Source organism: Oncorhynchus kisutch, linkage group LG7, assembly GCF_002021735.2.
Source record: "Oncorhynchus kisutch isolate 150728-3 linkage group LG7, Okis_V2, whole genome shotgun sequence".
Lineage (NCBI taxonomy): Eukaryota > Metazoa > Chordata > Actinopteri > Salmoniformes > Salmonidae > Oncorhynchus > Oncorhynchus kisutch.
Genome location: NC_034180.2, coordinates 42,296,649 through 42,318,522, shown reverse-complemented (window position 1 = coordinate 42,318,522; position 21,874 = coordinate 42,296,649). Strand labels below are relative to the sequence as shown.

At 43.2% G+C, this 21,874-nt stretch overlaps 2 protein-coding genes across 2 annotated transcripts in view; both read left to right on the top strand.

Annotated features, from left to right (window-relative positions):
• Positions 1–29: 29 nt before the first annotated feature.
• On the top strand, positions 30–8,986 carry LOC109894630 (saccharopine dehydrogenase-like oxidoreductase). Its single transcript, XM_031829119.1, has 12 exons — positions 30–410; positions 2,059–2,171; positions 4,573–4,653; positions 4,901–5,030; positions 5,127–5,176; positions 5,299–5,429; positions 5,515–5,632; positions 6,673–6,792; positions 6,872–6,928; positions 7,103–7,214; positions 7,368–7,449; positions 7,540–8,986. The coding sequence occupies exons 1-12, from the start codon at positions 212–214 to the stop codon at positions 7,628–7,630; spliced, it is 1,284 nt and encodes a 427-aa protein (XP_031684979.1). The 5' UTR covers positions 30–211; the 3' UTR covers positions 7,631–8,986.
• A 6,095-nt stretch (positions 8,987–15,081) lies between these two features.
• LOC109894629 (protein ELYS) overlaps positions 15,082–21,874 on the top strand; it is a 34,317-nt gene continuing 27,524 nt past the window's right edge. Inside the window, exons 1-8 of the mRNA XM_020488244.2 lie at positions 15,082–15,347; positions 17,480–17,605; positions 17,923–18,176; positions 18,273–18,453; positions 18,587–18,794; positions 18,882–18,998; positions 21,147–21,231; positions 21,622–21,772. Coding sequence (XP_020343833.1) covers positions 17,485–17,605; positions 17,923–18,176; positions 18,273–18,453; positions 18,587–18,794; positions 18,882–18,998; positions 21,147–21,231; positions 21,622–21,772 — 1,117 coding nt within the window. The 5' untranslated portion in view covers positions 15,082–15,347; positions 17,480–17,484. The remainder of the gene's footprint in view (positions 15,348–17,479; positions 17,606–17,922; positions 18,177–18,272; positions 18,454–18,586; positions 18,795–18,881; positions 18,999–21,146; positions 21,232–21,621; positions 21,773–21,874) is intronic.

The window sequence follows — 21,874 nt, the reverse complement described above, 5'->3', positions numbered from 1 at the left end:
ATAAAACGCTTAGTTTGTGCATGTAGACTATTTGCATCACCGGTGTTTTGGTGATTAGCTCATTGCGTCGACCGAGCAGCATCATCATCATCAGACTACGGAAGTCACAGCTTTGCTCTATGACTTGTACGAGCACGTTTCTTGTACGCTTATTCCCGGTTTCGCCCCTTGTGCTGTGTGTTTTCTTGAGTATAACTAGCTATTTGTAACTATGGCGAAGGTGGATACCTCCTCTAGCAGACCTTATCACATTGTTATTTTCGGGGCTTCGGGTTTCACCGGGCAGTTCGTGGTTGAAGAGGTGGCCAGGATCGTGTCGGAGGGCCCGAATGGGACGCTGAAATGGGCTGTGGCTGGGAGAAGCAGACAGAAACTGGACAAAGTTCTAGAGCAGGCCGCCGGAGCCCTCGGTACGTAACGTTACTGGCCTCATTGACATGTAACCTTAACAAACTAGCTAATACAGTTTGTTACACTTCGAATGAGTTAAATCTGGATATATGTCAAGCCAGAGAGGATCTTTGGTCTAGTTAGCTGACTGACACCATTGTGCATTGTCATTGGATTTCACAGAGGGATTCAAGGAAGTTTGCTAGCTGGGTGTCACACAGTGTGTCTACTGTGTCGTGCCAGCCAGCAAACTCACCTGATTTAACTTGGAACAAGGAGTCACTGTATCATTTAACCAAGTGTTTTGACCAAGGATGTTCTGCACTCAGTATGCCATAGGCTTCGAAAAAAAATATAACTCAAGTGCACAGACAAACGTATATATTAATTCCATTACTTTATTTTAGATGTGTTTTTGTTGTTGTGAAATTGTTAGATATAACTGCACTGTTAGAGCTAGAAACAAGCATTTCCCTACACTCACAATAACATCTGCTAAACATGTTTATGTGACCAATACAATTTGATTTGATTTAGTCACTTATGTGTTTCAGTAGTTGTGGTAGCTGGAAAGATATGTTGTTAGACCAGATAGCTTACACTCTACAAAGTTGCTCTACGCAACACTTAATACATTACATTTGAATTCAGTTTTTGATTAGTGAGTGGCTGGCTTTCCAGGAAAGGGATGGGTTCTAATAGGGTTGAGATTAGGAGAATGGAGCGGTTCTTGCTGCCCTCCTGGGATAGCCCTCGACAACAGCTGATGGAAAAATACCCCAATCGGGATATAGCCTCAACCTTCCCACCCCTGGCCTCATTGGGGACTCTGTCTCCTGCTCTATAGCCGTGGCCAGGTTGCCATTCTAGACACAGTTGTAATGGGTTATATGGCAAAATAATACTCATTCTCGGGTACTTTAGAGAGTTTGTTTGGAATATGCAACAGACCCATAGCCTAGTTTGTCATTTGTGTACATTGTGACTGCATTGTTTTATAGTCGTTCATCCATCTACTGACCCCTTGTTTTTCCTCCATCATTGAGATTTCAATCAGGCAGTATTTTCCTATCTGTTATGGCTATGTCAAGTATATGGCACAGCATTCGGTGTGTGCATTCAGTGTGTATATAACCTACAGCAGTTCATGTTTGGTAATTACAGTAGGCTAGTAGTGTACCGCATAGAACTTATACTGGGGGCAAATGCAAAACTGCACAGGAAAGATAACTGACGGTGTACTGTTCATGATGCTATTCAAAGGTACTTTATTGAACCAGAATAAAAAAGGCAGATTTTATTTTATTAGGTTCTCTTTTAGTCCTCACTCTGACTAATTTTCCAAGAGGTGATACACTTTAGCACTTAGAAATCTATCTGAACTAGATTGAAGGAAACAGTAACACAGAGGCTTGGGGGTAAAAACAGATAGCAATGTTGTACTTTGAAGGACAGGCTACACATTCAGATTCCATTCAGGGGTCTGGCAAACAAAGGGTCAGCCACACTGGCCCGCCCAATTACTTTTTGGTCACTGAGCTATTTTAAACCAGATCATTGTTGTACAATATATTGTAGTTTGTTCAACACATAATGAAGTGTGTTGTATTTGTAAATGTGTTAATAATATAATGGTGAAATGACTGACTCCTCTGCTGTGTGTTTCAGGTAAGCCAGAGCTGAGGACTGCGGTGGAGGTCATTGTGGCTGATGTGGGAGAGCCTGATTCTCTGGCCGCCATGTGCAAACAGGCTGTTATTGTTCTCAACTGTGTGGGGCCAGTAAGTACTGACTGTGGAGATGCCACACACCACAGCACACACACACAGACGCATACTGTAAGTGCTGCAGAGACACAATGAGTGTGATTGTCAGAAATGAAGAGGGATATCAATGCTGCCTCTTCCATTGTTAGAATTCAGATATTAGTATGGAAGAGTGTTTTGATGTCAGTCCTGATCATCACTCTGCCCTCCTGTTGTGCCATGGAGCTGCAGAATGTGGTCTGATAGCAGTGAGGACATGACTTTGCAGAATGAGGTCTGATTGCAGTGAGGACATGACTTTGCAGAATGAGGTCTGATAGCAGTGAGGACATGACTTTGCAGAATGAGGTCTGATAGCAGTGAGGACATGCCTTTGCAGAATGAGGTCTGATAGCAGTGAGGACATGACTTTGCAGAATGTGGTCTGATAGCAGTGAGGACATGACTTTGCAGAATGTGGTCTGATAGCAGTGAGGACATGACTTTGCAGAATGTGGTCTGATAGCAGTGAGGACATGACTTTGCAGAATGTGGTCTGATAGCAGTGAGGACATGACTTTGCAGAATGTGGTCTGATAGCAGTGAGGACATGACTTTGCAACTTGTGAAACGCCAGCAATGATGACTGTGGCTATCACCAGTGAACCTTGTACTGTATGTCAGCACGCATACGCACACGATTAGCCAGTCCAGAGAAAAAGGATACCTGCGAGTGTAACATGAGGTGGCATGGTCCAGTATATATGTGTGTGTATCTATCTATCTCACAATCTCACAGTGGGGAGAACAAGTATTTGATACACTGCCGATTTTGCAGGGTTTCCTACTTACAAAGCATGTAGAGGTCTATAATTTTCATCATAGGTACACTTCAACTGTGAGAGATGGAATCTAAAAATCCAGAAAATCACATTGTATGATTTTTAAGTAATTCATTTTATTGCATGACATTGATCATGATATTGATCACCTACCAACCAGTAAGAATTCCGGCTCTCACAGACCTGTTTGTTTTTCTTTAAGAAGCCCTCCTGTTCTCCACTCATTACCTGTATTAACTGCACCTGTTTGAACTTGTTACCTGTATATAAGACACCTGTCCCCACACTCAATCAAACAGACTCCAACCTCTCCACAATGGCCAAGACCAGAGAGCTGTGTAAGGACATCAGGGTTAAATTGTAGACCTGGACAAGGCTGGGACGGGCTACAGGACAATAGGCAAGCAGCTTGGTGAGAAGGCAAAAACTTTTGGCGCAATTATTAGAAAATAGAAGAAGGTCCAGATGACGGTCAATCACCCTCAGTCTGGAGCTCCATGCAAGATCTCACCTCGTGGGTCATCAATGATCATGAGGAAGGTGAGGGATCAGCACAGAACTACTCGGCAGGACCTGGTCAATGACCTGAAGAGAGCTGGGACCACAGTCTCAAAGAGAACCATTAGTAACACACTACACCGTCATGGATTAAAATCCTGCAACGCATGCAAGGTCCCCCCGCTCAAGCCAGCGCATGTCCAGGACCGTCTAAAGTTTGCCAATGACCATCTAGATGATCCAGAGGAGGACTGGGAGAAGGTCATGTGGTTTGATGAGACAGAAATAGAGCTTTTTGGTCTAAACTCCACTCGCTGTGTTTGGAGGAAAAAGAAGGATGAGTACAACCCCAAGATCACCATCCCAACCGTGAAGCATGGAGGTGGAACCATCATTCTTTGGGGATGCTTTTCTGCAAAGGGGACAGGACGACTGCACCGTATTGAGGGGAGGATGGATGGGGCTATGTATCGCGAGATCTTGGCCAACAACCTCCTTCCCTCAGTAAGAGCATTGAAGATGGGTTGTGGCTGGGTGTTCTAGCATGACAACGACCCAAAACACACAGCCAGGACAACTAAGGAGTGGCTCCGTAAGAAGCATCTCAAGGTCCTGGAGTGGCCTAGCCAGTCTCCAGACCTGAACCCAATAGAAAATCTTTGGAGGAAGCTGAAAGTCCGTATTGCCCAGCGTCAGCCCCAAAACCTGAAGGATCTGGAGAAGGTCTGTATGGAGGACTGGGCCAAAATCCCTGCTGCAGTGTGTGCAAACCTGGTCAAGAACTACAGGAAACGTATGATCTCTGTAATTGCAAACAAAGGTTTCTGTACCAAATATTAAGTTCTGCTTTTCTTATGTATCAAATACTTATGTCATGCAATAAAATGCTAATTAATTACTTAAAAATCATACAATGTGATTTTCTGGATTTTTGTTTTAGATTCCATCTCTCACAGTTAAAGTGTACCTATGCTAAAAAATTACAGACCTCTACATGCTTTGTAAGTAGGAAAACCTGAGAAATCGGGAGTGTATCAAATACTTGTTCTCCCACTGTGTGAGGTGTCATATTTTAGATGATAATGCTGTTTGTGTAGTACAGGTTCTGGGGTGAGCCTGTGGTGAAGGCCTGCGTGGAGAACAGCGCACACTGCATTGACATCTGTGGAGAACCCCAGGTAAGACAATGCAACAACAAAGTCACCAGGCCTCAACCCCTAATCAACCCTCTACACCCTATCACTCCCGTAGACCGGACAGGACTTGATAGGTAGAAGCAATATCTCACACACACCACTAAGTTAAATGGGAAGGCTGCTGGACACCATGCTGTCCTCTTAAATATTTCAGCCTGTTTTCTCCCCAACATCAATAAAATCACATGCTCTCCCACCACAACAGTCCAATACATGTGTGTGTGTGTAGTTCCTAGAGAGTATGCAGTTGAATTACAACAGCCAGGCAGCTGATAAGGGAGTGTACATCGTGGGGGCTTGTGGCTTTGACTCCATACCTGCAGACATGGGAGTCCTCTACACCAGGGAACAATTCAAAGGTGTGTTTGTGTCCCTGAGGTTAGTTTACTTTATCTGTTTATGTGTGTGTGCCACATTTGGGTGGTTGTGTCACATTTGTGTGTCTCTCGCTACAGGGACACTTACAGCTGTGGAGAGCTTCCTGACAGCCAGCACAGGACCTGAGGTTAGACTCCGTTACCCATAAACCCTCACTGCCCCAGCCTCATCCTTGTAATCCCTGCTTCATCCTTGTAACATTATTAGGTAAAGAATGTTTGTTGATATTCGGTTGTCTCTCTGTCTCAGGGTGGATCTCTCAATGACGGGACATGGAAGTCGGCCATCTATGGTTTTGCTGACAGCGGGAAGCTGCGGAGCCTCAGGAAGAAGTTTGGACACAAACCTCTCCCTGTGGTGGGCTCAAAGATCAAACGCAGGTACAGGGGCCTGTGTGTGTGTTCGCACGTACATGTGTGTGTACGTTGGATAACGTTACTTTCTTTTGTTTGTTTGTGTGAATAGGAGTGCCCTGTTCTATAGTAATGAGGTTCAGCAGTATGCAGTCCCGTTCATGGGAGCCGACCCCTCGGTGGTGAAGAGATCTCAACGCTTTCTACTGGAGGAACACCAGGAAACACCTGTAGGTCACACAAATACAGTACATACACACAGACACCGATCAATGTGTTTTCTCGTTGTCATGAGCCCAGTGGCATTTTGTGTTGTGGCTCTAATGTTCAAACTTAGTTTTGAAATGGAATGTATCCTAATAAATGCTCGTGTGGATAGGATATCAGAGTAATGACCTGAATACTGTGTGCTACAAACTTTGTTACAAGGGATAATTGGGTACATTTTGTTTATGTAAGCCTTATTTATGTGTAAGATTTGTAAGGATAAGACATGGGGCCTGTTGAGGAAAAGTCCATGTTTAAGAACCTCACCGTAATACCAAATCACCCCCTTCGCCTCGCCCATCCATTTGCACGTTCCCGCGAGCCTCCGTACTATGCACAACCATGCCAAAGCTTAAGGAGTGAAAATTGAGGGTGTAGAGCACGTGTCAAACTCATTCCACAGAGGGCCGAGTGTCGGTGTGTTTTCTCCTCCCCTGTACTTGATTGATGAATTAAGGTCACTAATTAGTAAGGAACTCCCCTCACCTGGTTGTCTAGGTCTTAATTGAAAGGAAAAACTAAAACACACAGACACTCAACCCTCTGTGAAATGAGTTTGACACACATGTGTAGGGGCTAATTTAACCTTCCGATAGTCACTTCAGCCAGCCATCAAGGTTGTTGTCTCAAGAGGAAAGTGCCCCGCGATATGTTTGGAGTTTGTGCAAAATAATACAAAAGAATGGAGAGGTGTGCCTAATTATTTCACGTTCGTTTGTTTGCCTGATTTCAAGGGTTGACACAAGTAACAAATCAAATACCTCCCAAATTAAATGTTTAGCTGTTTTATATCTTGTAAAACAACAGGGAATTTCATGCTGTTTTATTTTTTAAATAAAGGATTGTGTCCAGTCGTTGGTTTATTGATCCCCTCGCCACTCTGGATGTCACCCTCTGTGTATCCTTAGCAACATGTGACAATGGAGGGCCCTTCCGAGCGAGTTGGAAGGGGCAAGTGGTTGGTTTGGGAGAGACTTCTGTTTGACCTTTTGTCTGACCCCAGGTCCAGTATGGTGCATATGCAGGAGTAGGAGGTGTGGCCAACATCGCCAAGATGCTATTTGCCGGGATGATGTTCTGGTTCCTGGTCAAATTCGACTTTGGACGAAACCTGCTGATTAAGGTGAACTAGGACACACTGACAGACACATTGTTATAGACACACACGAAAGGAAAACCTAAAACCTTCCATTCTCTCTTAGTTTCCAGAGTTTTTCTCCTTTGGTTTCTTCTCCAAGGATGGACCAACCAGAAAGCAGGTACAGTTTTATCCATCTCTTGAGAGATGTTACTCGTACATTTTAACAATACAGATATACTGCTATGTTGAACTTTAATTTGTTTGTGAAATTGACATTGATTGGTGTGTTTGTTTAACTCAACTGGAGGCTGGTGCTCCTAGTCAGTGATGGGTGTGTTTGTGTGTCTCTCAGATGGAGTGTTCATCCTTCCAGTTTGCGTTCTATGGAGAGGGCTACACTGAGGGACAGGACCCCAGCCAGGGACGACCCAACGCTAAGATCCGCACACTAGTCCAAGGACCAGGTACTTAAACACAAACACACTAGTCCAAGGACCTGGTACTTAAATACACATCCACACAAACACACACACACCCAAGGACTATTTATTAACCCCTACTCCACCTAACCTGCGGCCGCTGCTGGATATAACACAATGCTTCTCTCCCTGTTTCAGAGGCAGGCTACGTGGCCACACCCATCGCCATGGTACAGGCTGCCATCACCATCCTGAACGAACCCACAGCCCTCCCCAAGAAGTGAGTTACACACGCACACACACACAACCAGGGTACTGTATTACATCTGATGCATTTTCTTTCCCTTTCTCCTGTTCTGTCTCTCTTTAGGGGTGGTGTGTACACCCCAGGAGCAGCTTTTTCCAGAACCACACTGGTGGAGCGCCTCAACAAACATGGCATCCAGTTCTCTGTCATATAATGTGTGACGACCTCTGACCCGACCCCTTACCCCAGGTCATCAGTATTGGCACTCGACTGGTGTTCTCACTAATGGTCATGCTGCAAAGAGAAAATTGGCTACGTCAGCAACATCTTAATTAGGCTGAAGGTTACGTTTGTCCTTCCTTCTACCTTTGCAGCATGGCCCGATAAGGACCACCCTCTGTCTGACTGGGACTGTAGAGTCTTTTAAGAGACCGTTACTTTATTGTCAAATAATGTCGCCTCTGCTTTAATAAACTCGCCAGCGGTTGTGCAGTTTGTGTAGAGTAGGATACAAATGCCTCTTCTCCCCTGTGTGTGTGGTGGGTGTTCCATGCCTGTGTGTGGTGGGTGTTCCATGCCTGTGTGTGGTGGGTGTTCCATGCCTGTGTGTGGTGGGTGTTCCATGCCTGTGTGTGTGTGTGGTGGGTGTTCCATGCCTGTGTGTGTGTTGTGTGTTTGATACCCGTAGGCGTGCTGGTGTGTACCTGTGTTTTTCTTTGCATTGTTATGGATGTTCCGGTAAGTTCTATGTCCTTTCTCTGTTTACTTTTCAAGCACATTGTCAGAAACCTTGTTTCAAGAGAATCAGCACTTATGAACGGTTTCAGAAATTCTTCATTTGTGAACCATAATGTGCAGCAACATTACTTACCTGAGATTGACAAAGCAGTGCTTGTTTGAGTTCAAAACACATAGAAAGATGGAGTGACGTGGCTTCTCTGTGTTTCACTGATTTATGCGTGTGTTGGGGCAGGTTTTGTCCTTGTTCTGTTTGCCTGCTAGGGCTATAGTTCTTCTCTACCTGACCGAATAAAACCAAGACTACTGAGGTCAACCAACCTTGTGTCTGAGTCCTCACTTTACCAGTAAGGGTTTATTTACACATAAAATATCAGAAGGCCTGGTCTGACAACTACTCTTGTCCAGGAGGAGGGGCAGTATACCTACTACCTATTCTGTCTACAATATCTACAATTGTTTCAAGTCTACTGTGCATGTAGTACCTTGGCACTAAGGGCAAAATGTTGTTTTCAGACCTGTCTCCAGTTGTAACCTTCTCCCATGTATTATTAATTAAGCTGTTTTCAGACCTGTCTCCAGTTGTAACCTTCTCCCATGTATTATTAATTAAGCTGTTTTCAGACCTGTCTCCAGTTGTAACCTTCTCCCATGTATTATTAATTAAGCTGTTTTCAGACCTGTCTCCAGTTGTAACCTTCTCCCATGTATTATTAATTAAGCTGTTTTCAGACCTGTCTCCAGTTGTAACCTTCTCCCATGTATTATTAATTAAGCTGGTTTTCTGATGAGTCAGCCAAATAAACATGTGCAAACTTAGCCGGCTGAATGATACTGTTTTCCAGATGTTTTATTGAGCCTGTCTTAACATTTAGTGAAGTTGCCTGGTTTGGCTCCTTCATGGGCAAGTCAGAATACCCTAGCCTACAGAGTTGTATAGGTCAGTGGTATGATTGTAGGGAAGGCCCCAAAGGCTCTCTGAGACATCTACAAAGACCGCACATGTTAGAGAGTAAAAACAATCATTTTTGATCAAACACACTGAACAATGAATATGCAGTACTGCCATCAGGGTGCAGACTCCAGTCTTTACGTCTTAACCAAGAGTGCCACTAACAGTATGGCTTTCATATGAAAATGTACTTGTGACTTATATGTATGTTGTCTATACTATGCAGTGGAGTAAAGTAACGAAGTAAAAATACTTCAAAGTAGTTGAGTTTGAGGGTTGAGGGAGTTTGAGGGTTGTAGGTCACATGACCAGGGAACTATTGAAATAAAAAATGTTACATTTGTGTAAAACTGTGAGCTGAAAATGGACAAACTAAAGGGTGTGGAATATAGAGGGGTAGTCAGTGGACATTCTGAACCTTGTTTGAGTCCAGTAGGTCACATGACCAAGGAGCTATTGAAATGTGAAAGTTTGAAAAATATGTAAAATCGTGTGAGATGAAAATAGACAAATACGTGTGTGTAATCTATATAAGGCTTGTGAGTGGTTATTCTGACAGCAGTTTGAAGGTTGAAGGTCACATGACCAGAGAGCTATTGAAATTCAAAACAAAAACAGAAGAATTCATGTAATATCACCTGAGATGAACATGGATGAACAAAGGGGTGTGCAATATATAAGGCTAGTGAGTGGATGTTCTGAAAGTAGCTTGAAGGTTGTAGGTCACATGACACAAGGAGCTATTGAAATTAAACTTTGAAAACTAATGTGAAATAACATGAGATGAAAATGAACAAACAGAAGTTTGTGCTACATATAAGGCTACTCAGTGGATATACTGAAAGTAGTTTGAGTGTAAGGACAGATGCTGGGAGACGAGAAGCAAGTACAGGGAGTGAACATTTAATAAATAATGGACATGAAACAAAACACAGACTGCGTTTGGACAGGGGAAACAAAACAACGTTAATGCTGACACCGGGATCAAACTGAAGAACAGACAGATATTTTGGGGGCAATCAACAAAGTGAAGGAGTCCATTTTTTTTAACCTTTATTTAACTAGGCAAGTCAGTTAAGAACAAATTCTTATTTACAATGACAGCCTACACCAGCCAAACTTGGACGACGCTGGGCCAATTGTGCACCACCCTATGGGACTCCCAATCACGGCCAGTTGTGATAGTCTTGATTTGAACCAGGTTGTCTGTAGTGACACCTCTAGTGCTGAGATGCAGTGTCTTAGACCACTGCACCACTTGGGAGTCCAAGAGGTGCTGCTGCGTTTATTGAAGGGCAGCCTGGTGCCCTCGAGTGCCAGAGAGTGGGAGAGGGAGAAAGCGTGACATTGAGGGTTGTAGGTCATATGACTAAGGAGCTATTGAAATTTGAAACTTAAAAATTATCGTAAAATCTCATGAGGTACAAATTGACAAACAAAAGGGTGTGCAATGTGTAGACCCACTGAGTGTACATTATTAACCAAGGCACTATTGAATTTAAAAAATTACAAAAAATAATCCAAAACAGTGCGAGATGTAAATCGACAAAAAGTGTGTGTAATATGTGTCTCTGCCATCGGGTTAACTAGAACCCGTTTTGAAAGTTTTAGGTGTAATGGTTAAAGAGCCATTGAAATTGTAAAATTTTGATTTGTCACTATGTTGACAGTCCCGTAAGGAAAACTACAGGCAAATATCCAACCTGAAACTGTTTTTACCTGTCAGGCAGAAATGAGCGACCAGGAAGGTTTCCTCTCACGACCTCTACAAGCCAGAATGCTGAATAAAAGTATACTTTACCGGTCGTCCGTGTGGTTGGTCCTGTTGCAGGTAAGAATGTGACAATATATCCACAGGAAGCGCTAGAAGAGCATTAAGATTCATATCACTGAGGTAAAATGTGTTTTCTATTTGTCTTGTCAGAAGCTATTGAACCAAGCATGCTATGTAGTTGATATATTCTGAATCAGAGGTGGGTTGAAGAAAAAGATTTCCAATTACAACATCTCTTACACAAAGTGTTCCATGACTATGAAAATGCCATGTTCAGAATCACGGGAGGGTGGCCAAAAATCCACAGCTTTTTATTTTTCAATATCTCTAACAAAGCGTGCCATGGTCCAGATAATTATTACACCATCTGAACCACTGACTTGTCTAATTAAATAAAAGGTCAATTAAAATATATATATTTTTAATGTACAGCTTTTTAAAACTAGTGTACAAAACCAAAAGAAGCAAAAAACTAAAACTTAAATTGTTATAAGCCGAAATCGGTCTGAATTCTCCTGGTTGCAATGAATAGTTCCCCTAACTTCAGTTAGACAAAACAAGCGATGCATTGTGTAGAGCAGTGGTTCCCAAACTTTTTATAGTCCCGTACCCCTTCAAACATTCAACCTCCAGCTGCGTACCCCCTCTAGCACCAGGGTCAGAGCACTCTCAAATATAGTTTTTTGCCATCATTGTAAGCCTGCCCCACACACACTATGCAATACATTTATTAAACTTAAGAATGAGTGTGAGTTTCTGTTACAACCCAGCCCGTGGGAAGTGACAAAGAGCTCTTATAAGACCAGGGCACAAATAATAATATTATAATAATCAATAATTTTGCTCTTTATTTAACCATCTTTCATATAAAACCTTATTTGTTCATAGAAAATTGTGAATAACTCACCACAGTTAATGAGAAGGGTGTGCTTGAAAGGATGCACATAACTCTGCAATGTTGGGTTGTATTGGAGAGAGTCTCAGTCTTAAATCATTTCACACACACAGTCTGTGCCTGTATTTAGTTTTCATGCTAGTGAGGGCCGAGAATCCACTCTCACATAGGTACGTGGTTGCAAAGAGCATCAGTGTTTTAGTGCGATTTGCCAAGGCAGGACACTCTGACCGCAGCCCAATCCAGAAATCTTGCAGTGGCTTCTGATTAAATTCAATTTTCACAGAACTGCTTGTTGCAATTTCGATGAGGCTCTCTTGTTCAGATATCAGTAAGTGGACTGGAGGCAGGGTATGAAAGGGATAACGAATCCAGTTGTTTATGTCATCCATTTCTGGAAAGTACCTGAATAATTGCATACCCAACTCACTCAGGTGCTTCGCTATATCACATTTGACATTGTCCATGAGCTTGAGTTCATTTGCACACAAAAAAATCATACAATGATGGAAAGACCTGTGTGTTATCCTTGTTAATGCAGACAGAGAAGAGCTTCAACTTCTTAATCATAGCCTCAATTTTGTCCCACACATTGATTATAGTTGCAGAGAGTCCCTGTAATCCTAGATTCAGATCATTCAGGTGAGAAAAAACATCACCCAGATATGCCAGTCGTGTGAGAAATGCATGCAAGCGGTCAGACAAGTGAAAATTATGGTCAGTAAAGATAACTTTAAGCTCATCTCTCAATTCAAAATAACTTGTCAATACTTTGCCCGTTGATAACCAGCGCACTTCTGTATGTTGTAAAAGCGTTACAAGGTCGCTACCCAGATCATTGCATAGTGAGGAAAATACATGAGAGTTCAGGGGCCTTGCACTAACAAAGTTAACAATTTTCACTGTAATGTCCAAAACTTATTTCAAGCTGCCAGGCATTCCCTTGGCAGCAAGTGCCTCTCGTGGATGCTGCAGTGACCCAAGTGGCGTCGGGAGCAACTGCTTGCACTCGCATTACCTCTCCACTATGTCTCCCTGTCATGGCTTTTGCGCCATCAGAACAGATATCAACATGAGCAGCAGCTACGTTTGGCTACATACCGTAAGAGACTAACGGTTAATGTGATTGGATGTTAGTTGTTTGACTAGGCTACCTGTATTTGACATTGTGTTGTTATTTCGCTGAACACTAGATGGTTTCATTTTATTTTTGGCAGTGAAACGGGGCTACTCACGCGAGAGAAAAACCTCAACCAAATGTATAGCCCCATTGGAAAATATAAATTGACTGTTTGAAAATGTGAATCACATTTTTATTTGCCGTACCCCCGATGGCATTGCGTGTTCCCCAGTTTGGGAATACCTGGTGTAGAGAATCATTGTACCATCTAAACTGCTATGATATCTCTTTTCAATAACAACAAATATTCTACTTTCAACTTGTTTGAAGTTGGTTTACAAAACCTAGAGTTAAGACGCAAAAACACACTTAAACATAGGGAAGCATAGAAATGTACATAGAACAGATCTACCGTATCTTATACTTGCTTTCAATGAGAAAGATAGACCTTTAACTACCATTGCTACGTGAATTTAGTCAGCTGCACCTGAAAACAATAAGGCACATAGAACAGATTAATGTGGTCATGTCACCCAAAAAGTCATTTTAAATCAAAATTCTGGCTTGTAGAGCTTGTGACGTGAAATGTACCAAACAAATGTATGGCCTTAATCTCAGATGGTGAACCAGAGGTGTTATATTCTGATTGCCTGACAATCAGCTTGGGGTGTAGTCAGTAGGCCTTGCAACAGAAAAAGTTTATCAGAATGAAACAGGGAGGGATTATCTCACATTAACTCAGCACTAGGATTAAAAACTATAATTTAATACCTACAGAGGGATCTGTTAACAAAAAAAGGTAAACAAATTTGTTTGCTTTACAGAAGACATTTTTTGGCTGCAGTTTTACAGCTATTTTCTTTCACTTCTACACATTGTGCCATGACTTATGCCATGTTAATATGATATCTGAGTGAGAGTGACTAACAAAATCAATGTTAGTCACTCGCCCCTTGGAGGTCAGTGCCTCTGGACATGTGCCCTGCATGCCTGGTCAGTAATTCGGCCATGATTACTACACATTTAGATAGCTGGTGTCGTAGAAATATTAGTTCAATAATATCTCTCAGATACCAGAGCTTGTGAGTTCAGTATAGACTTTATTACAAAGTAACAAGCCGAGCTGGTCCATGGAGCAACTGCCTTCCCAAGTCTCGGCACACTCCTTTTATACAGTTTCATCCTTACATCATATACATAGTCACTCCTCTTTATGTAAATGATCCACACCCTTTGGTATTCAGCCACCATTACCTCTTTGTCTTGCTTCTAACTTGTTTATGCCCATCTTTACTTGGTTTCCCCTCCTCTTATTGGCACATACTTTAGGGCATAGATTATGTTGGTGGTGTAACCATAGCAACGATTTAAAAAAATATATAGACATACACTCCTAATGCAGGTGCATGTCTAAGGGTACTTATAGGATCATGTAATGGCTTTCCTTAGGCCAATAATGATGCATACATACATGTATAATGCAAATGAAAATGCATGTCTTATTAATGTGCTTATTCTTGAGCCACTCCTTTGTTACCTTGGCTGTGTGTTTTGGGTCATTGTCATGCTGGAATACCCATCCACGACCCATTTTCAATGCCCTGGCTGAGGGAAGGAGGTTCTCACCCAAGATTTGACGGTACATCGCCCCGTCCATCGTCCCTTTGATGCGGTGAAGTTGTCCTGTCCCCTCAAACTTTTGCATTATTATTATTAGGTAGGGTAACTTCCTTCTTGGGACATTGCATTTGGGAGATTTTGGTGCTTTGGGGGCCAAATACTATTGCTGGTGGGATTTGGCCCACTGGGCATCAGTTGGGGAACCCTGCTAATCACAGTATTTCTGACAGGGAGTTACTCCAGGGGCTTCCAAATCACTAAATCCACCCATGCATTTACTGCACTACTGAAACTACAGTATGTAACCTAATCCTATGAGGATGATATGTCAAATCCACAAACAAACAAAAAATCCACATAGAGATCAATTCAAAATGATTGAATACATCCAATACAACATAACAAAGAAAGAGAAAATAATTCATATATATTCGAAAGAGTGTAAACTGCCTCACGCAGAAGAAAGAAAGAAAACAGTTTACTTTCTCGCGATGTTTATTTCTGGCCCTTTGACGTTTGCGTGATTTTGTGAAGCAAGTGATGCACAGTAGCTCTTACGTTACACCTGCGCAGTAGCTAGATCTACATGGAAATGGCGCCTGCGTTGAACTCCAGCAAGTGGGCAGATATCTCGTATCTAGTGCAACTAATTCAGTAGACACGGTCCTTCATACTGAAACATTTGTGGGTTTTCCACAGTTGTCCTAAAAAAAACAAAAGTGTTTACAAGAAAATCGGATTATTATGACAGGGCCGAGGAAGAGTCCCAACGGAAAATATATCAAATTTTATTAGCTACTATCGTCGTTGGTAGTACGACGGTCAACATCAGGTAACGTATAGTAAGCTAAGGTTATAACGTTAGTTGCCTTTAGGTAGTTACTCTAACAATGCTACCAGTTGGAAGAATGGGCGGATTAGCTTCCGTTAAGCACACCGGAGCAGTTGTACCCAAAGTTGGCTAACTATTTAGATACGTTAGCTTGCTAGCTAGGCGGTTAATTTTAGCATAATGCTACCTCATGCGAGGTTTTGATTCACCCGCCTCACACGTTGCTATGATTTAACTATGTCTAACGACGTTACGGGGTATTTACAGGATGGTAACGTAAGCATAACACCGGTTATTTACCAATATGTAGCAAGACTTGTAACTAGCGCACAGCATATAGGAGTTAGCTAGCTAACGTACCTAGTTTACTGCAGCAGCTCGTTGCTGCAGTCTAGCTAGCTAGCAAGGCCGATTATATATTAGGTAACTCACTTTTGCTAGCTAGTGAAGTCAACGGATGCAGTTACTTGTATTTACTGTTCGCTACAATCCCCAAAGTCACTGTCAACGAACTATACTAGTTAGTTAACTAAGATGTTAAGTTAGCTGGCTAGTAAGAAAACTGACATCGTGGTGTCAGAATGAACTATATGTCCGAGAGACGGCTAGCTAGTTAACGTTAAGCTAGTAAAGTTCGTTAGCTCAATCAGAAGTCAAGGGTGTCATTTCCCATTGCCTTGGTTTAGCTAGCTAGCTTAACGTTACATTGTTACATCACAAATGTTTAGATCGACAGCCATGTATAACGTTACTTCTAAAATGTAGTAATTTACATGGTTTGGCATTTAGCCTAGCTAGTTACTGTTAGTAGGACATTGTTTTGAACACGTTAGTGTAGGCAAGGTGTGATAGTGATACCGACACACAGGTAACCAATTACGTTTTACATTAGCTAGCTAACTATATTTTAAAATCTCGGAGTTGCTCGTTAATCTAGGTAAGAGTAAGGTATTCCATTTTATATATACTTTGTTTTGGGGGTATTTAGATGTCAGACGGTACTCGACTAGCTACCCCAATACTCTGCATCTAACCGTACCACGCCTTGTCAATCTGCGCGGGAGTAGTCTCGGTTTCTTTTAAATTAGCTAGCTAGGCTACTTGCTTGTGAAAGGGGTGGTATTTTTCATGATTCATTGCGGTATGCATGACACTATGGAATGTTAGGTGAAATTCTGAGGCTAGTCAATGTAATCAATTGGTGAAAGAAGTTATGACACTAACTCTATATGGTGTTTTGCTGATACTGGACCAAATGCATACAGAGGCACATGAAGCTGTTGTCGTGATGTCTGCCTGACAAGTGTTCAATACTTAACGTTACCCTTTAATGTACATCTATACAAGGCTCTCTAAGATGGTGTTATCTTGTGGACCATGCACTCTTCATTGGGAATCAAGTGGGTAAACAGTAACGCAGTTTTAACATGGTAAACACACAGCGCAACATGCCATGTCGGGGCTTTCCGATAATTATATAACTTCTCACGATACTGTTTATTTGTGTGATTGTGTCAGTTGTTTAGGCTGCTACTGGTAATATGGTAATGGCCTACTCGGTAATCATCTGTCAATGCTTTACACAGCAACAAGAGAAGGACATGCACACAAACACGCCTGCAGCTTTTATGCCAGCAGGCCCAGAGCCCAAACTGCTGACAACTGGGAACCATAACACAGCATAAATACCTCTTTTGTCTCCTTTGAGTCCCCTCATAGCCCCAAAGGCAAAACCTGGTGGAGGCTTAGAGAGGAACTGTTTTCTTATGGTCTGATTTGAGCTCAGTTGCTGTGCGTGGTGCTGTCATTCTGTTACCAAACTTTGCTTCTGCACTGTTGAAGTAAATGTGTTTTTGTAACATTTTCAGTGGAAGTTAAAAGTAGTCATTGTGCATAATTGTATGGATTGTTTAACTTTAGAATCATTAGTTTTTGTTTGCCATTTTTAAAGTGAAAATCTGAGTCTCAGCAATGTTCTGTGACTATGGAATTGCCAAGCAACAAGATAACCGTGTAGGTTTTCGCATGCATATGTGCCTCAAACCTGAAGTTTGGAAGAATCACAAGTAAAGCAATGTCCGTTTTTGTCTGTTTTGTACATAATGCAGTGCAATGTCATGTTTTGTGTGTAGTGAACATGCGTGACCTGGCTGCCCAGGTCACCAGCAGCCTGCTGCGTTTCCCGGGGGTGACTGTAGATGCTCTGGGGGAGGATGAGATCACCCTGGACTCTGTGCTTCATGGGAAGTTCACTGTTGGTAAGTCAGTGTGTATGCACGGCGGCCATCTCTCACAAACAACCCAATGCATTTAGGTTTTTCTTTATTTTCTCATTTCAACTGATATTGGGGGGGGGGGGGGGGGGGGCATATGTCTGCCACTATAGCCAACTGCCCATATCTTCCCATCATATGTTGTTTGCAGGAGGGAAGCTTTGCATTCTAAAGTCTTAAAATAACGAAATGCATCTCAAACAATCCCTTCTCAGATGAGAGGTTTTACAATAAACCACCATGAACTAGTAGGCCTAACTGCTCCCTTTTCCCTACCTCATGATGTGCCTCCCTGGACGAAGGTCGTAGTGGGCTAGCTTGGCTCGCCTGTGGGCCCCAGCTGGAGGTGGTCCATGCGGTGACGGGTGAACGTCTGTCCGCCTACTGCTTCTGTGGCGATGGGGAGCACCCCCCCAGCGTGCTGGCAGCCAGGGACTTCTGCTGGCTGAAAAGGACCGGGCTGCTGGTGGGACTTGAGGAGGCCCAGGGCAGCATGCTCTGTCTCTATGACCTGGGTATCTCCCGAGTGGTCAAAGCCGTAGTCATACCGGGCAGGGTGAGTGCGCCCTCACCATCTACTACTGTCGCTTGCATCAACTGGTTGATTTGATTGATTGTGATATGGACTGACTGACAAACTGATGATTGGCAGATCAGGGCCATCGAGCCCCTGGTGAGCTATGGCGGGGCCAGTGCCAGCACACAGCACCTCCACCAGAGCCTGCGCTGGTTCTTTGGCGTGGCAGCGGTGGTCACGGACCTGGGACATGTCCTCCTAATGGACCTGTGTCTGGATGACCTCTCCTGCAGCCAGAGCGAGCTGGAGGCCTCAGGTCAGCGTGTGTGTGTTTTAACCTAACACAGACAACTTTTCTGGCCCACAGTTCCTCTCAAGATTGAGAGTTTGATGAGTGTGTGTGTTTTCTCCCCCCCTCTCTAACCCACACCCTCCTCTGTCCTCTCCAGATCTGGAGGTGGTGAGTAAGTCCCTAGCTGAGATCCCCCGGCTACGTGAGCAGGAGACGCGTCAGGGGAGACATCTCTGTCTGCAGCTGAGCAGCCCCACGGGCACAGGGGCCACGGCTCTACAGTACATCCCTCGCACCAACCAGCTGGCCGTGGGCTTCTCCGACGGATACCTGCAACTCTGGAACATGAAGACGCTCAAGAAGGAGTGAGTTGACGGCCCAGGGATGACATGGTGGCTATGGTAAACCTTCAGTTATAGCTTTTTCTGACTCTCTGCTGTGTTCTGCCACAGGTATCACTCCCAGCTGGAGGGCGGCAGGGTGCCAGTGTATGCCTTCACATTCCAGGAGCCAGAGAACGACCCCCGCAACTGCTGTTACCTGTGGGCCATCCAGTCTGCCCAAGACCAGTGAGTTCTCCCTCCCCACCTGTCTGCCTGCTTGAGGCACAAAGTTCAATAACTCTTGGAAGAGGTCACAGTGTGCACACCAGACCAGGATGTGATGTATTTGAAATACTTGAGGTTGTTTTGGTTTGTCCTGGACAATGGAACCAATGGAATAATTGCAGCTCCATGTGGGCTGGGATCTCTCTGCCCCAATCCCCTCTGGTATTCACATACTGTACCTGTCAAACACACCTACTTATTTAAGGGGTGGCAGCGTAACCTAGTGGTTAGAGCGTTGGACTAGTAACCGAAAGGTTGCAAGATCGAATCCCAGAGCTGACAGGGTACAAAACTGTCATTCTGCCCCCGAACAAGGCAGTTAACCCACTGTTCCTAGGCCACCATTGAAAATAAGAATTTGTTCTTAACTGACTTGCCTAGTTAAATAAAAAATTCCAGGGTTTTTCTTTTGCTATTTTCTACATTGTAGAATAATAACACATTCAATCAAAAAGTGTTAAACATATCAAAATGTATTTTATATTTGAGTTTCTTCAAAGTAGTCACCCTTTGCCTTGATGACAGCTTTGTACACTCTTGGCATTCTCTCAACCAGCTTCATGAGGTAGTCACCTGGAATGCATTTCAATTAACAGATGATGCCTTGTTAAATGTTCATTTGTGGAATTTCTTTCCCTCTTAATGCGTTTCTGTTGTGTTGTGACAAGGTAGGGTTGGTACACAGAAGACAGCCCTATTTGGTAAAAGACCAAGTCCATATTATGGCAAGAACAGCTCAAATAAGCAAAGAGAAATGACTGTCCATTACTTTAAGACATGAAGGTCAGTCAATCGGAAAATGTCAAGAACTTTGAAAGTTTCTTCAAGTGCAGTCGCAAAAACCCTCAAGCGCTATGATGAAACTGGCGCTCATGAGGACCGCCACAGGAAAGAAAGACCCAGAGTTACCTCTGCTGCAGAGGATAAGTTCATTAGAGTTACCTGGCTCTCATGAGGACCGCCACAGGAAAGGAAGACCCAGAGTTAACTCTGCTGCAGAGGATAAGTTCATAAGAATTAACTGTTCATTGGATTGCAGACCAAATAAAAGCCTCAGAGTTAAAGTAACAGACACATCTCAACATCAACTGTTCAGAGGAGACTGCTTGAATCAGGCCTTCATGGTCAAATTGCTGTAAAGAAACAACTACTGAAGGACACTTATAAGAAGATACTTGCTTGGGCTAAGAAACACAAGCAATGGACATTACACCGGTGGAAATCTGTCCTTTGAGAGTCCCAATTGGAGATTTTTGTTTCCATCCGCCGTGTATTTGTGAGACACAGAGAAGGTGAACGGTGTGATGGTGTGGGGGTTGCTTTGCTGTTGACACTGTCGATTTATTTATAATTCAAGGCACACTTAACCAGCATGGCTGCCACAGCATTCTGCAGAGATACGCCATCCCATCTGGTTTGTGCTTAGTGGGACTATCATTTGTTTTTCAACAGGACATTGACCCAAAACACACCTCCAGGCTGTGTAAGGGATATTTGACCAAGGACAGTGATGGAGTGTTGCATCAGATGACCTGGCCTCCACGATCACCCGACCTCAACCCAATTTAGGTGGTTTGGGGTGAGTTGGACTGCAGAGTGAAGGAAAAGCAGCCAACAAGTGATCAGCATATGTGAGAACTCCTTCAAGATTGTTGGGAAAGCATTTCTCATGAAGCTAGTTGAGAGAATTCCAAGAATGTGCAACGCTGTCAAGGCAAAGGGTGGTTACTTTGAAGAATCTCAAAACATTTTTTTTATACACAATTCCATATGTCATTTCATACTTTTGATGTCCTCACTATTATTCTACAATTTAGAAAATAAAGAAAAGGCCTTTTAATGAGTAGGTGTCCAAACTTTTGACTGATACAGTAGACTGGATCAGTGAAAACAGTATGGCGGAAGCTCCACACTTTACAGCTTGTATGCAAATGTAGCATTGGTCCAGTGAATGCAGCTATGGTGCTCAGTGGTCATAGCACGTTGTTGGCCTTTATTTTGCATAAATACTCATGCAGCATTAACCACCTCATGTCAATACACATTACTTGGTGTATTTGCTGCCCTTTAACACATCTCCCTCTCTCCCCCCTCTTTCTCCCTCTCCAGTGAGGGAGATGTGGTCAGTCTGCACCTGCTCCAGCTGGCCTTCAGTGAGAGGAAGTGTTTGGCCTCAGGAAAGATCCTCTATGAGGTAACTGTAATTTCAACCCATGTTTTTACCTCAAAGATTTTGTTCTGTCTAACTGAAATAAGTAGCTATTCCCGCTTCCAGCATGGATTGAAACAGGTCCAATTTCTGTTCAATGCCCCTTTTGTTTGGTCAAGACTGTACTGACTGTCAACTGGATGTTCAGGGTCAAGTGTTTGGACTGCGATTGTGGTGTTAAAGCCCAAAAGCTTGCTGGTTTCCAACAGTTCTTCTCAATGTTTCAGTCCTGAAGATGTCATTTAGTAATCTATTATGCCAAACCATATTTATTTCTTACTTAAATGTGGTGCTTTCACTGCTTTGAGACCTTTAAATCTTTCCATTGGTGCTGTATTAACGTCAATCCTTTCTCCCCCTCCGTCTCTCTCCTAGGGTCTGGAGTACTGTGAGGAACGGTACAGTCAGGAGCTGAGCAGCACAGCCTTCCCCCTGAGGGCTCAGGCCACCAACACCCGCCTGCTCAGCTGCCAGACCATCGAGAAGTTCCGACACCACCCTGACAGAGACGACAGCATGAACGAAGGTACCTTTTCCTTCATCTCAAGTCATCTCAACTCAAATCTTTTCAGGATTATATTGGCGTCTACGTGACCAGAAAACCAACAACAAAAACATTTTTTTTATT

Excerpts from the sequence above, each read along its gene's own strand:
- LOC109894630 (XM_031829119.1), top strand. The coding sequence starts at position 212 with ATGGCGAAGGTGGATACCTCCTCTAGCAGACCTTATCACATTGTTATT. Across the intron at positions 4,654-4,900 it reads ACATCTGTGGAGAACCCCAG|TTCCTAGAGAGTATGCAGTT; the intron begins GTAAGACAATGC and ends GTGTGTGTGTAG. Across the intron at positions 6,793-6,871 it reads GACGAAACCTGCTGATTAAG|TTTCCAGAGTTTTTCTCCTT; the intron begins GTGAACTAGGAC and ends ATTCTCTCTTAG.